The 17,451-nt window shown below is 43.9% G+C and overlaps 2 protein-coding genes across 6 annotated transcripts in view; both read left to right on the forward strand.

Annotated features, from left to right (window-relative positions):
- The first annotated feature begins 5,431 nt into the window (after positions 1-5,431).
- On the forward strand, positions 5,432-10,170 carry LOC113128144 (zona pellucida sperm-binding protein 4). Its single transcript, XM_026303212.1, has 11 exons — positions 5,432-6,094; positions 6,273-6,397; positions 6,865-7,120; positions 7,365-7,492; positions 7,593-7,689; positions 7,808-7,930; positions 8,206-8,378; positions 8,689-8,786; positions 9,358-9,485; positions 9,704-9,884; positions 9,999-10,170. Exons 1-11 carry the CDS (start codon positions 5,989-5,991, stop codon positions 10,168-10,170), a joined length of 1,587 nt encoding a protein of 528 aa, XP_026158997.1. The 5' UTR covers positions 5,432-5,988.
- Positions 10,171-12,362: 2,192 nt separating this feature from the next.
- rbfox2 (RNA binding fox-1 homolog 2) overlaps positions 12,363-17,451 on the forward strand; it is a 37,418-nt gene continuing 32,329 nt past the window's right edge. For 2 of the 5 annotated variants that reach the window (XR_003295484.1, XM_026302816.1), the window contains exon 1: positions 12,363-13,477. Coding sequence is in view for 3 of the 5 variants with exons in the window: in XM_026302816.1 (XP_026158601.1) it covers positions 13,229-13,477 (249 nt within the window). In the remaining 2 variants the exon portion in view is untranslated. The remainder of the gene's footprint in view (positions 13,478-17,451) is intronic. The other 3 variants (XR_003295485.1, XM_026302818.1, XM_026302815.1) reach the window with 3 other exon arrangements.

Raw genomic sequence — 17,451 nt, forward strand, 5'->3', positions numbered from 1 at the left:
TTGCAAAATTTTGAATTTTTAGTTTGTCAGAAATGGACCAAATTTTGCACACAAATCCTTTAGGGCATTCTGAGCAAAAAAGCCAATGAGAGCCATGCTCTATTTTCCATGCTGTTGCCTTGGAGATGACAGACACCCACCATTCATTTCCTATGGGAGTTTTATACTTAAAGATGCAAATGCTGTAGCAATATCTGCAGCTGCTGTGTTGTCAAATTTTAATCACTTACAAGACCCGCAGGCCTGAACCCACGTGAGCGATCAAAGTCCCAATAGGCGCAGTGGCGCCCCCTTTGTAAGGGCTTTCAAGTTTGAATGGAGAGCCACATTTTAGTTTGTCAAAACTGTACCAAGACTGTACATTTGCAGACAAATCCTTTACAGCATCCCAATCAAAAAAAGCCAATGAGAGCCATGCTCTATTTTACACGCTGTTGCCGTGGTTATAGCAGACAGCCTCCATTGTTTTTCAATGAAAGTTTTAAACTTAAAGGTGCAATAGCTGAATAAATGCCTGCTGCTGCTGCCGTCCTGCATTTCTGTGTCTGTATGTGCCTGTATCACTGTGGCCGCAGAGATGTGCCCTCTGCAGCAGTTAACAAAATCCCACACCTCACCTTTCCGGGTGCAAACTCTCCTCTCACTTAAAAGGCTCCCACTGAGGTGACTGGATCCACAGCTTGACCTTGGCATTGAATAAATCTTGTGTTTTCTGAGAGACATTACTTTTTTCACTGTGATGTTGTGAAAAATGTGAGCTTATGATCTGTACTGTGGCCTCTGGAGTGATTTACAAAATCCCCCACCTCAGCTTTGGTAGTCCTGTCAAATGCAAATTTAGGACAATAAATGTGTAGGAATCTTGTTCTGCATGTGTCTACGGGTGTGTTCAATGATTTGTGTGGCTGAATATGTTTGTTAATGTCTTAATATGTGTGTCAGTGTGTTTTTGTGTCTCAGTAAATGTGTGTTTACAACTGGTGCACTGTCAGTGAGTGTTTGTGGAAAACTGTATCAAGCCAAGCTGGGGTCCTGTTTTAGGAGTGCCAAAACCATCTATAATAATGAAGGAAGAAAGCATGAGCTGGCTTTTACTCTGCTGATCAAACAGACTTGACTTGAGTGTTGTTTGGGAGCACATTCTCAGTTCTGCCATCAGGTGGCAGTAAAGCTCTATTTTCCACGCTGTTTCTGTGGCAATGACTGATATCCAGCATTGTTTTTCAAAGGGAGTTTTAAACTTAAAGGTGCAAACTTAGAGGTGGGCTACGGCCGCGGGTCGCCGGGGGAGGCGGTGCGCTCGAGGCGAGGGCCGCTTATCGCCGCTTGTCGCCGCTTGCGGCTATATTTAGGCCCGAGCAAGGACCGAGGTCCCAGCGCAGGGACTATTATAATCGCTCCACGGGCAAAGGACGAATAAGCGGGGAGGGCGGTTTCAGGCATCGTCTAGTGTCTACCCGCACCCCACCATGACGTTACTGGGCGTTAGACCTTTCAGAAAATGTATATATTTTGATTGGCTGCAGAAGTTATCCAAATTCTTTGAATAAGTGTTACGGTTTTCCTTTGGCGGGCGCGGCAATTTGGCCTAGGTTTTTGGCTCGCCGCCGTTTCTTCAACTTGTAATAACTCTCACACGCATTGTCGGATTGGAATCGGACCAACTGATGAATTGTAGTCCCTGCCGCCCTGGACCCATCTGATTAAACTAAATCGAAATAGGCCGTATAGCGCCCCCTATGTACTTGCACTTACTTTGTCAGAACTGTATCAAATTTGGCACAGACCTCCGTGGGGCTCCAGGAGAGGACATGGTCTACTGGGGGGGGGGGGGGGGGGGGGGGGGTGGCGCCCCCTACGTACTTGCACTTACTTTGTCAGAGTGCGGTCTCCTCGAGGGAGGGGATTTGGGGGGGGGGCGCCGTTTTTTGGGGGACGGTCGATTGAGATGGCGGGGGCGCTTGGGGAGGCGTTTCATTCGGGGAGGCCGTTCGCTGGGGGAGGCGGTTCGTTCGTGAACGCGGTTCGCTCGCGGGGGCGGTGCGCCGGGGGAGGCGGTCCGCTCGAGGCGAGGGCCGATCATCGCCGCTTGCGGCTATATTTTGATTCCTAACTGCTTTTGTCTTTTCTCTTTAAGGATTACCCAACAAAATCAACACAGCCCACATCTTCTCACAGCAAATCAGGATCAGAATCAGGATCCATCAAAGCAGAAACCTCCTCGCTTCATGAACTGGGAAAATACCAAATGAGAATGAACACGGACACATGTGGTCCAGTGAAGTACGGATGGTGGCTTCAGACAACTGGGCCAACACTGGCACTAACAGACTGTGGTGCCAGTAACTATAGACCTGCACTAATTATTCCACCTCTGCTTTGTTCTGTTCGAGATCAACCAGTTACCAGAGTGTTTGGAGGGAGTTCATCACGTCTCGTTCAGCTTTACCACGTGTGTACTTGGAGCTGTTTAATTGGTCCATGCACTTAATTGGTCGCCCTTATGTCCAGGTGACACCTGTGTAGGTATCAACGATGTTTTGCGATCAGAAAATCAACGTAGTTTTGGTTTTATATTTTTTATTCACGTTTCGGGGCTGTAAATCGGTGAGTTTAGGGCAGTGGAAACATGGTTTTACTTCTTACCAAGTTCACGAGTCAACAGCGTCCAATAGGGATGAGATTGAACAAGACAACAGCGTCCAGCAGGGGAAAAGGCACTGGACCGAACAGGGTCTCCAGGCAAATCTGCCCACGTCCAACCAGAAACCTAGGCCTGGATCCGCTGCCGTTTCCGGGGAGCCACAGCCATACTTCGGCGTGCCGACCCACAACTTTGGCCTGAACAGCTTGTCTTGGTCTGTTGGTAATGTGAGCAGGGCCCCGAAGGCTTCAGGCTCCGGTTATGGATACCAAGCAGATTTGGCAGGTGAAAACTGCTTAAAGGGAAATTTCACCTGTTCTAACATCATAGTCTGTTTACAGGTGTTGGGAAGTGCAAAAATTGAAGTGAAAAAAAAAAAACTATGTTGTCAAAGGTGCATACGAGTCTAAAATAATATAATTTTCCTTTTTCCGTTGTTCAACTGCAGCTTTGTGTTTCAGGTTTTCACGGAGTCCAGGGGACAGTTTCAGACCCGATGTCTGAGTTCAGGCCTCGACCCTCTGAGTGGCAGGGAATGAGGCCTGTGGTGCAATGTTACGCTCATGCCATGACCTTCTCTGCTTCTGGGCAAGGACTTGGACGCCTGCTGGTGGACAGAGGTGCTTTACTATCATTTATGAAGGTGGTGCTGCTTCATAGAAATGAAAGGCCTTGTCTTTACACAATGCACATTTTCAGAGATTTGACGTGTATGAGCTTGTTTTGTCACAGTTTGTGCTGAAGGATGTGATTACACCAGATCATTTTAAAGTTTAAATGCAACTATAGGTGTTATTGTGGAAACATTTCATGACCATCCATCAATCTTCTATACCCCCTTATTCCTAACCAGAGTCACAGGATCTGCTGGAGCCTATCCCAGCTCTCTTTGTGTGAAAGGCAGGGAAACACCCTGGACAGGTCACCAGTCCATCACAGGGCCACATAGAGACAAACAACCTCACACACTCACACTCACTCCTATGGGCAATTTAGAGTCACCAATCAACCTGACATACATGTTTTTGGACTGTGGGAGGAAACCAGAGTACCTGGAGAAAACCCACACAAGCACAGGGAGAACATGCAAACTCCACACAGGAAGGCCCCTGATGGGTTTCAAACCAGGAACCTTCTTGCTGTGAGGCAACGGTGCTAACCAGTACTCCACAGTGCTGCCCCCATTTAATGAACATATGTTTTTTTTTTTGTTTTTTTTTATCTGAACTAATTGATCATTTATGGTATGAAAAGGGAAAGAATCATGGGAAATCACAATTTGCTGGAGTGTGAAATAAAACTGCCCAAATGCTTCAATTGTTCATTTTAATAGTTAACTTTCTGTGGATTGAATAATAATTTAACCACCTGAGTGTTTTGGCACTAAAACCATTTTCACTCTACAGGGGAGGACTCTCCCATCTCCCTGTACCAGTTACCGCCATACTGTGGGTTCTCTGCCAGGATGTCATGGAGCGAGTTTGAGCTGCTGGTGCCATATAATGCATGTTACGTTATGCAGGAGGTAAGAGCAGCATCTGCTTTTCCACCCACAGTTGTTCTTGTGTTCCTTATCGCCCCTTTCCCCCCCATCAGAATGACAGCTATGTGCTGCCCCTGCTGTGGTGGGGCAGACCAGTGAAGCTTATCTGCCCAGTGCAGATCTCCACTGCTGCCCCTCTGTCCCCCTTTATCCCGACTGTCCTCTGCTCTCCCTACGGCATGGCCGTGCAGACTCGTGCACGGGAAGAGGATGTGCTGCTGATGGGGGTCGTAGGTAAGGAAGGACTTTTATGGAGGTTTAATAAAAAGTTGTTCTATAGTACTATACAGCTTAGTAGAATTATATGAATCTTTTAATTTGACATTTTACATTGAAATCCATGTTTATTTAAATTGTAGCTACTGTATATATAGGGACATTTTCTTGTGTAAGGGGAGTTTACATCCTGCAGTATTTGCTTATTGCCGCTTACTTGGAGCTGTTATTGTTAAAATCAGTGTATTTAAATGTGACTGCTTTTAAATGTGACTGCTTTATGGTAAAAACAAAGAAATTGAAAAGCACAGTGTCTTTCCACCAGAGTTATTCCTGGTAGTATGACTTGTCTAATAAAATTATCTTTTTTTTCCAGATCCACAATTTTCTAATACATCTTTTTATTTTTTTTTTTATTTTTTTTTTTTTAATATAAATCTCATTAGTATAGGCAACAAAACCAAACAAGCAGAGATATTATTAGGTGTGTGTATATTTGTATATATAATGACATTTATTTAACTAATAGTTCAGTTGTATTGTTTGTTTTATTTAAATGGTGCTGTTCAGTCAGAGACCTGACATTTAATGCACTCTAAACACTTTCCCTGTAGTTAGTACAAGTACAAGAAGCTACTGACTTGTAGAATAAAGTTTTATTTCCATATGAGGGTCTAAATGCTGTTTAAAGCATAGCATCTTCATGTTGCTTGGAACAGTTCTGGTGGACATGTATGGATCCTTTTAGGCCCAGTCAGAAGACAGAACCTCAGTTAGCTCTGAATCTGATCTTACATTGAGACTGACCACAAAGTCTTGTGACGATTCGGCTTTACAGTGAAAGGAAGATGGAGGCCATTTGTTTCTGAAGAGTGTGCATATCACATCGCCTCCCAGCCTGACGAGCTCACCTTCTTCATCCCCTACAGTGCTGCTTGTACCATTATTGGAGTGAGTCGTTTCATTTTAATGTGTGATGACAGCAGCCTGCTGACCTGTGCCAGTTATGTCTATGATTCTTTCTTTTTTTTAGGACCGTGTGTATCTCCATTTTGTAATAGATGATGAGGAATACCTCCTCTCCTGCTCAGTCCCTCCTCAGTTTCCCTTTGTCCCCTCTCCTCCTACATCACCTCCTGGGGAGCCTCAGTCTCCCACCATCCCAAATGCTGTTAGTCCTGCACACACCAGACCTCCTCAGTTTCCAGATTACCTATACCCTGGATTCCACAACTCCCAGCTTCCCCAGGTCTACCCTCCTGGTCCACAACCCCCCCACCCTCCCCAGCCCATTTCTGGCAGTCCTCCTGGTGTCCAGCCCCCACAGCAGCAGCTTCCTGTGCCAATACAAGCTTCACCTTCCCCAGCTCTTAGCCCAGCATGGGTTATTGATTCCCATCATGTTTCAAACTTATCTCCCGGGCCTTCTCAATATCCCTCTAGTTTGTATTTCCCCTATTTTAGGGAGCCATTTTATGCAGTGGGTCAGCCGCTCCACCCATCATACTACCACCTGCCTTCCATCCCTTTGCCCCATTATCCAGACACACAGTTACCAGTGACCACTGTAAAGCCTTTAACCACCATGTCGACCACAGCACCTACTCCCCAGATGCACAGTCTTCAGTGTCTAATAGAGAGGCTGGTTGTCTTCCTGCCTTTTGCTCACCCTGACTCCATCCAGGTCCAAGGTCAGTGTTTGTGCACTTTATTTTAATATTTGTGTAAAACATACAGGACTAATTATATTATTGAGTGCAGTTTTATCTTATTCCTATACAATATATTGTTGATTGTGTCCATTCATACTCGTATTAATTTGTCTGATCAGAATTGCACATATCAAAGATCTAACCTCGTCTCTTGCAGACCAAACAAACACATGGCTGTTCCTCTCCAGTGTGTCTCCGCTGTGTGGGTACATGCTACAATTTGCTCAGAGCGCTGGGCTGATCCTTCATTCTCCTCTGCCTGCCTGCCACAGCCTCTCACGGGTGAGATCCTTCATAATGATTTGTCATTCCCTGCAAATGTTTCATCTCTACATTGTAGTTTGACTTTCACCCATGTCTATAACGTTTTTAAGGCATAAGGTTATTTGTTGCACATGTTCAAATTCATTTTTTTCTTAATTGAAGTGTCATAAAAATACAGTAAAATATTTAATGCAGTCCGATTTAATACAAAATTATTTTGGATTGCTAACACTAGTTCTTTGTACCACTTTTACACACCAGTCCTGCTTATATATGAAATAAAGTCAGCAAGTCATATTTATAATTGATCCCATATGGGCTATATAGCATTTGCTGTGTATGCTCTGTACTGGGTGGAGCTTTTTTATGATCTGGTCAACCCAGAAGGGAAGAACACACAGTTTAAGGCACAACTGTCTGTTTTTAAATACATGGGCTGGAAATGTGTGGTTATTCATATGGACTTTATTGATCTCACTCCTTAGACTCCCACGGCCATTTCCTTAACTCTGCGGTTCTGGGACCTGTCTATGGGACAGTACAGGACTGTGGACCTGCAATGCCCATATGAAAGTACCTCTGAAATTCCTGCACCACATAATCCATTGATTTCCCCTAGTCCACCCAGCACCACAAAGGAGATCAGCCTACTTGTTGTCCCGAAGCTTGAGGTCTCCTGCTCCTCCCATCAGATGAGTGTGGGGCTCCCCTCAGGTCCCATCTCTCGAATTGTTGTTCAAGGTGTGTGTGTTCATGCTAATGTATGGCACAGGTACATCTGGTTGCCATCAGCTCCCCATGAGTTGAAACTGAATTCAAGGGTGGCTGCTGCTCTAGTTTGCAGTTGAATGGGGTCAGGGAAACTGTTTTTTTGACTGAGCATCACTGAGGTTTTGTGCCTCACCAGGCTGAGAGCTGTAATTGTGCCATTTAGTCTCTACAAAATAAACTTGCTATATGTTCCTGTATGCATTGTATTCTTCAGACATCAGAGGGAACCAGATGAGCCTCCAGGATGCCCCAAAGCACTGTGGGTATTCAGCAAGTGAAGGCAAAGATGGTAAAATCCGTCTGAGTCTGGAGTTACACTCACGCTGCCACATGAGTGTGAAGGCGAGTATTGACTCAGATTTCACACTGAGAACATGACCTTTTGTATAATTGACCATTTGCTGTACCTATTAATTATTGTATAAATATTTTTCACTAAAAGGGTCAGATGTACATCATCAGTGTCGTCTATGAGACAGTAAATGGAAGAAGGCAGGCTCAGCTTTCCTGTCCAGTTGTCATCCCACAGTCTGAAAGAGGTAGATAGATTTTATGTTTATACCTCTGAAAAGCTATTCAATTTGTCAAAGGGCTTTTTCTCTCTGGACTTTGACTTATTTTAACTGTGCAGCTGACATTTGTCATGCTGTCCCTCAGAGTGCAACCTTCCCAGTGAACAGCATCTCCCCTGTGGACCCAGCTCTCTGTCCAAGCCACAGTGTGTCTCCGTGGGCTGCTGCTTCAGCGAGCACCCCCCTGCCTGCTACTACCCCATGGATGGTGAGCTGCAGCTGGTGTTCCCACTGGCTTCTTCACGCCACTTAGCTGAGTAGAGATGAGCTGTTTTTGGTACAGAAATGCACTATAGTTGCTAGATGTGTGAAGAGGCATATTTAGGACAGCACAGCAGGACTCAAGCTGTGACGGACACTGAATGTGAAAAGGGTATAAGATACCTTGGGTCTAATTATCAATTGCCTCATGAGATTTGTGACCTTTTGTTCATCTGACCTTTACATGACTGTGTATCTGTATCCGTTTGTGTCCTCCTCCAGAGTGCACTATTGACCACCACTTTGTCTTCTCTGTGCCTGCCTCCCTCACGGAGCCCCCCCTCATCCCTGCCCTGCTTGTGGCTAATGGCAACTCCACCTGCAAACCTGAGAAAGTGACTCCTGACTACGCCTTGTTCAAGATCCCCTTGGATGGCTGCGGGACGCGCAGAGTGGTGAGCTTTAATGAATCAACACATTTTCTAGAATATTTCAACAAAGTGTTGATTTGAAGGACAAGTCTGATAATATTCAGCTTTTTATTTTTTAAATGTCCCATTTAAGATTTGTACAGTAGACAATAGGTGAGATTTGAGTGAAAGATCCTGGTAGGAAAATGAAAATAATACTATATAAAAAGTCACTGTTGGCTTTAACCTTTTCAGTGTATACCCTGATAATTAATAGCCTTAGCACATTTGATGGATCATTTAGTATTTGCTAGTGTTCATATACTAAACTGTGTGCCTGGTTCTGTCTTGACAGACAGTGGAGGAAGCGGTGATATACATGGTGGAGGTCATCAACAGAGTTCAGCCAATCAGCCTCAACTATGGCACCATCACTAGAGATTTTCCCATCAGGTCAGCAGGTTGCTGTTGATGATCAGAGTAACCATGTACTTTAGAGAATATTAGATTTTGACAAGACACAAAACCAGTGACATCATTCACACTTTTTGTGTGTTTTCAAGTAAAATTAGGGAGATAAACCTACAAAAAATATCTTTTGGACACATTGGTAATAAGTTATGAAAACAATATGAATGTATCATTACTTTTTACAGTTATATGGCAAACTTTCCAGTAAACATTTGCTTATTTGCACACCCTGGAGTTATGAAGCAAACATTTTCCATAGTTTGGAGCCACCTGACAAATGTAAGTCCAATATTCACAGTATTTTAGCTCTGTTTTTAGCCTCTACCCACTCCTGAGGGAAGTCCCTGCTCATTGCTATGGTCATTACTATGACCATCAGCAAGTCGCTGACTATGACCGTCTGCTTTTTGGGGCGTTGGACTTTTTTATATTAAAAAAATATAGAATTGATACAGCAGCTGTCTAAGACCTGTACCTATTGCTTTGCTGTCAGTTCTTTCTTTAACTACCATACATGCACAGATTAGGACCATGTTTCCTGTCTGGTTCTCAGGTTGTTGGTGGAGTGCCAGTTTTTACCAGGACCTGTCATGACTGTGGGCTACCTGGTGAAAACTCCCACCCTTGGACCTGGCATTGAGACCCAGGGGGTGTTTGGAGTCCAGCTCAGGATTGCTAAAGGTGAATGGTGTTTCTTTGGATCCTAATAGCTTCTTCACACTGACAGTGTGCCTGAGAACATGTATTCTAGTCAAGATAAATGGAAACAGTGCTGAGCTGTTATTTACTTACCTAAGTGCTGAGGATCTGTCCTGATCAGCTGTAGGAGGATTTCTGCCTACTTTGAAGTGGCTGACGTTTTGTTGTTATAATCTCTGGTTATTCAAATATGATATCAGACGAAGAGTACAGCAGCTACTACCCTCAGTATCACCAGCCCCTGCAGATGCTGCTGGGGAAACCCCTCTACTTGGAAGTGCGGCTGGTTAACGCCCCAGATCCCAGTTTGGTGCTGCTGGTGCACTTTTGTGTGGCCTACCCTCGCTCTGGACAGGCTGTGTGGGTGCTGCTTTATAACGGGTATGCTGAATCATCTCCTGTATCAACAGAACATCAACCAGAAAAAGGCTTAACCAAAGTGAAGTACATGTTAAATAACTATTTTGTTGCTAATCTAGTGCTGCTGCTTCCTAGATGTCCCAACCCTCTGGATCCAGCCATGCATCAGGCTGTACTGTCTGATCCACCCTCTCCTCAGCGTCAGACCCGCCGCTTTACCATCAGTACCTTCCAGTTCCTTACCGATGGTGAGGTCAGGGATGTGGAAGAAGAGGTAGGAACAGTGACCCTTGAGTTCTTTAAATAATAGTGTACTATATAAATAAATTGGATTAGGAGAATATTCTAACTTCACATATTGCTGTATGCCTTTTTGATATGATAAACAGCAATACTTTAGTGTAAACACTAGAAACAGTAAAGTGACTGTCTGTTCCTCTTACACAAAGCCAGGCTAGTTGTTTCTGTTTCCAGTCTTTATGATAACGTATTAGGCTTCACATTTTATGGACAGACATGAGTATTATCAATCTTCTCATCTAAAGAAATCAAGTGTTTCCCATGTCTAACTGTTGCTGTAAACATGCAGCTGAGGGCCTGTGAATTTGGCCCCTGTGTTTTGTGAAAGTATGACTGTTCACCCAGTGCACATTTGCAGGGTAAAGTCATTGTTTTTATTCAGCAAAGGCAGATAGTGGAAAGTGAACCCATTTAGAGCCGTGTCACTATTCATTACAAAGACGTGGAGAGTAAACAGTAATGGTACAGTGCACACACTGGAGACTGGACACCACATCAAATTTTAATTTCACCTCCATTTCAGATCTACTTCATGTGTTCGACTGAAATCTGCTCACCACATGATGGACTTTGTGTCGAGGGATGCTTCGGCCGATGATGGTGAGGGAAAATTAACTCACCCTCATGAACTCTGGGCGATCACATGAAAACACGAGTGTGTGAAGAATGAGCTTCTTTACAACAGTCCTCACTGAAAACAGCTTGAGAGCCAAGATTGTGTGCAGTTTGATAGGACAGCAGGACGATGATTTAGTAATGAGAGTTTTGAATTATTTATTAGGACTGATCCATTTTCTGTTTTCCAGTTATGACATGGGAGATATTTGGAGTTGGTAGATATGAGGTAAGCAGTATTGCAGCACTGTAACTGTTAAAATGCACTTGATACATTTCCGCTCTGACATTTCTTGTCTGTTCTCCTCATTTTCAGGCAACGACTTGTTTAACCACCAATAAAAGCTCTCAAAGCACACTGAGGATCAGTTTCTTTTGTTCCCAGACTTTCAGCCTCTAGTTTTACAGCAGGAAGTGGTGCTCCATCAAAAAGCAGGAGGCAGCAATTGTTTACATCAACACTTGTCCCTGGTGGACTGAGAATCGGTCCGACTTTCCTTGTCCCCCCTCAGGCAGACCAGAGTGGATTAACATCAGTGAAAGTCTGTGTTTGAGGTAGATGACAAGAGGTTTTCCATATAGCTCGACATTGGACGATGGGGATGGCACCAGGGTGTAACACAGTAGTGCGTATTAGCTTTTTCCCCCAGAAACCACTTCCTACACAGGGTGGTGACTTTTTGGACTTTGACCTACTTTGCCTGGTTGCATCTTTAACCTTGGTGTATTTTTATCAGCTGGAGTGTTGGCAAAACACATCTATGAGAAGTGGTGTGTAGGCAAATACAAACAATCCTATAAAAAGCTGTTCACAGGAGGCTGTAGAGAAGATCACTTTCTCCGACAAGAAGCTGTTTGCCAGGAGGCATATCTTTGTGTAATAGAGCGGAGATATGAGGACCGTGTATACAGTGAATTGTTTTCACACTTTCCTGTGCCAAATTAAACAAAGATTCCAAACATGAATTTCAGCTTTAAATATGCTGGTAGGTGGGCATGTCATTGTTTTTGGAAAGAGCTGGCCGCTTCAAGCTGTTTTCTCTAAGCATCATATCCTGCTTCATATTGGAAAAAATGAGTGTTTTTGATTGTCTCTTGGCAAGGCAGCGTAGTCTAGAAAATGAATTTGTTTTAAAGTAAATTATTTCTACTTGGATCATTTATTCATAGCAGTAAGATGTTTTAAATGCAGTAGCAGAGAAATGACCAGACCACATATTAGCACTGCAGTGTTTAGGTTGTAGATGGGGAGCCAGTCAGTTGCAGCCTTTCACATCAGGAGTACAGGGGAAAAACTATATTTTGCTTATATGGTAACACGCTACAGCAAATTACCTTTGAGGTATTTCCTCTTATGGTAGCCTTTGACCACTGGGTGTCATCCAAGCAATAAAAATGCCAGAGGAACATAAGGCCCTCCATGCTGCATGACTCACAGCTGGGCTGGTGTGGAGACCTTGGCCTGTGTGTGGGGTTGTGTAATGCGTTAGGAATGAAATCTTCTGGAGCTGGACTCACCCTGTAATATTATGCCTTGACATGTGAACAACACAGAGGTCAAACAGAATAAACAGAAACTGCAACGAGATCAGTATAAATATCAGAAGAAACAGTTAATTCAAAGGTTTGTGTGTTTATAGTATGAGCAGGTCAACACACCCACACACAAACACCTCCCCTGTATGGAGGCACTGCGGCACACTGCGTGTATTTGAAGGCTGCATGGCTGCTCGGCGTTCAAAGGGGAAGGACTACACCAAGAGAGGAGGAGGAGGAGGGAGTACGGTTTCCCTTCTGTAACATGCTACCAGGACACACCGGGAAAAGACAATAACAGGCAGGAAAAGAAGCAGCGTAGCGCTTCGTTCGTTCGCTCGTGTTTTTGTTTCTGTGTTTTCTTTTCCTGCGGAGTAACATGGGGGGCAGAGAGAGCTCCTGACGAGGACTGGCTGTGGTTCGGGTCTGTGGCTAATAAGGCAGCGAAGAAAAGGCAACGGGAGGACATGTTGAGGGGTTTGGTCTTGAGCTGGATGAAACAGGCGCAGAAATAAAAAGGACATTTGGCCGAAAGCTGCAGGGGCTGTTGTTTACTCAGCAGGATTGTTATGGTATAAAACACCGCAGGCCTCTCAGCAGCCCCGCCGTCAGTAAATACACGGTCAGTAAACAGGGGCCATATAAGCGGAATTAACCCGAGAGACCCGTTTCTATTCTGGGGGACATTTGTGACCGGACCGCTGTTCAACGGAACAAGTGCTGTTTCTGGGCCCGTTTGTGTTTAAAGTGTTGACGCAGGAGGCAAAGCAGCTCATCATCAGCTCCTCAGGGGCCCATACAAAGGCCCGTGCTCGGTGCAGGAAGGCAGCCGCGCAGGGAGAGCCACCGCCGCCTGGCTTTACGCTCAGACCGCCTGTTTTTGCTCCGGAGCGGAGACAAAAGAAGCTTTCTAAATGTTAATGTCGACCGACGTTGCATCCATCATGCTGCCTGTGTCCCGGGGTCTCATGGACCGGGATAGAGAGCTGGACATGGCCGGGGTGCACACCAACCCGGTCGGTGCTCCCGCAGCTGTGCGGGGCATGAAGCGCGGAGACCCGGAGCCCGACGCGCAGGCGGCGGCGGCTCTGGTGGACTCGGCCGGGGCGGAGTGCAAGCGGCCCCGGATCGACGGCTCCGGAGGACTCGGCGAGGTTGGTCAGGTGAGGATGGTACTGTCCAAATCCCACAATGTAGGCACGACTTAACGGGCTTGTCACCGGACCGGTGTAAGGATCGATGGATGTGAGATGCCACCATCTGATTTTGTTTTTAATATTCAAGCACACAATTATATTTCAGTTTTATCCATCCTGCATTTGCACCAACAGGCCTAGTCCTGCACTGTGGGAAATACCAGCACATGTCACAGCTGAAAATACTGCATGCTTTTAATTAACGTTGTACATGGGGTTCGAGAAGTCCAGTGTGAAAGTGTGTCGTCCTGCCATGGCGCAGCTCAAACATTAGCCCCAGGTCTAAATAGGGAACTGCAGTGTGGTGTTACCTCCATCCATTACAGCTCACATTAGTGCTCAGACATCCTGTTGCCTGAAAACTCAAAGAGCATCATCTGTTTTATAAATACCTGTAAAGCCAAGAGTCCCAGCAGAGGGTAGGGAATGTAAACAAACTCGACCTTTTCTTATGCAAAGAGGCCTATGTCAGCCTGAGAACCAGATCTGGTTCAGAATGGAAACTGGTGTAGGGGGAGGGAGGGCAGAAGGTGCTATTTGAAGTAATGAAAGACCTCCAGTTTTATTGGAGGGCAATCAGTGCTAACCTAATCAATCTAATTACCTTGATTCTCAGACCATCCTGACCACCATTAGTACTGTGGTGTTTGGAATAATAATAATAATAATAATCTGCATTCAGCCTTTCTCTAAACTCAAACTAAATAGATCAGTTTGCTATCTGCCCCTCGCTCATCAAAAACAGTAAAGTAGTTCTCAGTAGAGCACCACAGGAGGATGTTATGGCATATTGTGCAGACTACAGCACTCATTTCTCAGATAGAAAGCTGTTTCTGCACAATGATAGCTCCAGTAATGAAGCTGAAGTGATCTGTTTGCTGCTGTTTGGAAAACTAAATGGCTGGTTTCACATCACTTCACTGTCCATGAGTGCTGACAGACAGGCTTTGGAGTGTAATGCACTTAAAACAGATGCGTGTTTGTGTGCGAGGAGAACTGCAGATCAATAGCTTCAGCCCCTGAAATGTATTGAACATGAGCTGGCTGGACAGTCCGGAAATGAGTAGGAGAGATCTACTCCCTCCCTCGGTTGGTGCAGGAGCGGATTTGCCCTATCACTGGCAGTAAAGAGGCTTTGTTTCCAGCTAATGGGATCACAGCTCTTACTGGAGGGGGCATTATACCCACATTGATCTCTGAGATCTTTATCTAAGACAGAACACACACTCGCACACACACACACACATTGGTATGAATAATAATCATTTATTTCCTTACAGTCTGGACTATTTACTGTAAAATACAGTTCATGGTTTTCTTTGTTTTATATTATTCTAGACATCTTGCACAATAAAAAATGGCCGTTAACCTTTTTCATTATTTTCTTAAATGTTTTGGGAAAAAATAATACAAAATACTATACTATACTAGTTGCAGTTTAAGGTTGACCTTTTACAGGATTTCACACTGTTTTCCACTGTGGTTTATGTCTCAGACACCATAACAATCTCCCTCCATGTGTGTGGGTATAAAATATGGCGACATATATATATATATATATATATATATATTTTCCTAACCTGGTGCCACTATTAATATTCTAGAAGCGAACTGGGTTGAATGATGTTGATTTTCCTATTTTTTTTTAATCTGGCCACTTGGTTTTCCAAGAAATTACTATAAAATTACACATTTATGAAAAGCTAATCTTTAGACGAAAGTAAAAGATGGAAAATCTTACATCAAACCTTGGCTCTCATTAAACACAATGTGTCCTTTCCGCCATCCTTTCCCTTTTTGTTTTTTTTTGTTTTTTTTTCCAACAAACCATTTACTGCCCAGATCACAGTAAGAGTCAAACTCCGACCTGTAGCTGAGCTCAACGCATTGGGGTGTGGTTGTGGTAAAGAACAATCCATTTGCACCACAGCAGCCTAATAACAGGATCTTTCCCATTTGGCCATTTTGATGCTGCTGTTTTTCTCATTAGCTGTAAGGTATGATGTCATCACAGTGCAGGGGTGGAAATATTCTGTCAAGTCAAATCTGGAAAGTTTGAGCGGAGCAGCAGTCATTGCGTGAATCAGGCCTGCATGCAGTACATGACTGAATGCTAATGCTAATAAAGCCGGTGGAAGCACAAGCTGAGATCACTCAACAGAATAAATGTTCACTGCTGCTTGTGGAAATCAGCTGCTGACCTGACACTATGTTTATTCAATAGTATAGATTTTAAATATGTATTGAACTCTCTGCTGACACAGCCAGAGAGCTCCCAATGCAAACAACAACACATTATGGGTCTATTTGGCATTCCACTGTAGCACCGGGGAAGTCCCGCATTTTTCAGGAGAGTGATAAAAACACCCCATTTCCAGCCCCAGTCAGAGTTTTGGAAATGTTGAGAGGAGGTTGTCTGCTCCAATATCCATCCAGTGTGCTGCTGAGTGGCCCGTGTTTTGTTGTCACTCTGCATAGGAACCGGGGCTCTCTAAGCTAATAAGGTCTTGCCTGCGGTGACAGTGCTGAGGACAAATGATTTGACTAGGACATTAATGTAGGTGGATTACCGCTCTGCACTTTCATCTCTGACCTGCCACTGAAATAGAATGAAAACGTCAGCAAGAATAATTTACTCTTATTGTGAGTCGAGAATATTTATTTAGTTCTAGGGACTTTTTTTTTACTATGATTAATGGCCTGTTGACTGAGTCATATTTGAGGGAGGCTGGTAGGAAGAAGACAATGACTGGCAGATTTAAGGTCCTTTCAGATATTTTCAACTCCAGTTAAGTGTTTGGCTGCTCTGACTGACTGTTTCTGGTGTTGATGGTTTATATTTATATTTATTTAGCCCCGTGGTTTTATTCTCAGCATTTATTTGTATATGGGAAAAAACTATTTTTTTTTAGTTGCGCAAACTAATATTCTGTTTGAATGTCAATCAATTTACTATATAATTCCTTTATCAATACGCATAATCAGTATTCAGCCTATACTGTATAATGCAGCCTGATAAGAATAGTAATTTTCATTAAAGTTAATGCCGAAATGATAACTAATCACAGGGAAGTTATTCAGCAGATGCTTAAAATTAATAAAATAGAAGAAATTAATAAAATAAAAATTAGGTGTTATGGACTACATGGTTATCGTTTCTCAAATGTGAAGATGTGCTTCCTTTTCTTTGTGTCACAGGATCCGATGAAACACTGAGCAGATTGATTGTTTTGCTTTGAAATTGTTAGTGGAGAAACATTTGGAAAAATGCATTTTGAAGGCGTCACCCTGGGCTCTGGGAAGTTGCTGTGAATGTTTTTACCCATTTTGTGACATTTCAAGAAAATAATCACATACATAAGTTGCATAATTATCAATACTGAAAATCGTCATTACTTTATTGTTCAGCTGTTTAATGAGTCCCTGCTACAATGTCATAAATGAATACCAGCCAGGATTTTCTACCAAATGTGTTCGTCCCAGAAGTCCAGCATCAGCCTCTCGCTTCAGTGGAACGATGTTGCAGTGCAATAATTATGTGGCTGGGCAATTACACTGAGCAGTAAATAATTACAAGAAAATGTGCTGTGATCAGATTAATTGGTGAATAACAATTACAGTTTAATCAGTGTAGTGGCCAGTTTGATGACCATATGTTGCATGATGATTATTGTTAAGCCACTGTCAGGCCTGAAATAGCATGTATGGGTTTAGTGTGGAAAGTTGGGGGGATGTGAGGTTTATTGAGGGAAAATAAACTTCAGATTGCCTGGCTGACTGTTTGGAGGCTTAGCACATAAGTGCTCTGTGGATGAAATGGATTCACATCCTCTTGAGTGCCTGTAGCGCCCTGCTTTGCAGTTAGGTAGGATGACTCTCAGAGCGGTGAAATGTACTTCCTCTTCTCCTCTTCCTCAGAAGAGCAGCAGTCCCAAGGTGTA

This window comes from Mastacembelus armatus, chromosome 1 (genome assembly GCF_900324485.2).
Source record: "Mastacembelus armatus chromosome 1, fMasArm1.2, whole genome shotgun sequence".
Classification (NCBI taxonomy): Eukaryota; Metazoa; Chordata; class Actinopteri; order Synbranchiformes; family Mastacembelidae; genus Mastacembelus; species Mastacembelus armatus.

Excerpts from the sequence above, each read along its gene's own strand:
- LOC113128144 (XM_026303212.1), top strand. The coding sequence starts at position 5,989 with ATGTCGACCACAGCACCTACTCCCCAGATGCACAGTCTTCAGTGTCTA. Across the intron at positions 7,931-8,205 it reads CTGCTACTACCCCATGGATG|AGTGCACTATTGACCACCAC; the intron begins GTGAGCTGCAGC and ends GTCCTCCTCCAG. Across the intron at positions 9,885-9,998 it reads TGGGTGCTGCTTTATAACGG|ATGTCCCAACCCTCTGGATC; the intron begins GTATGCTGAATC and ends GCTGCTTCCTAG.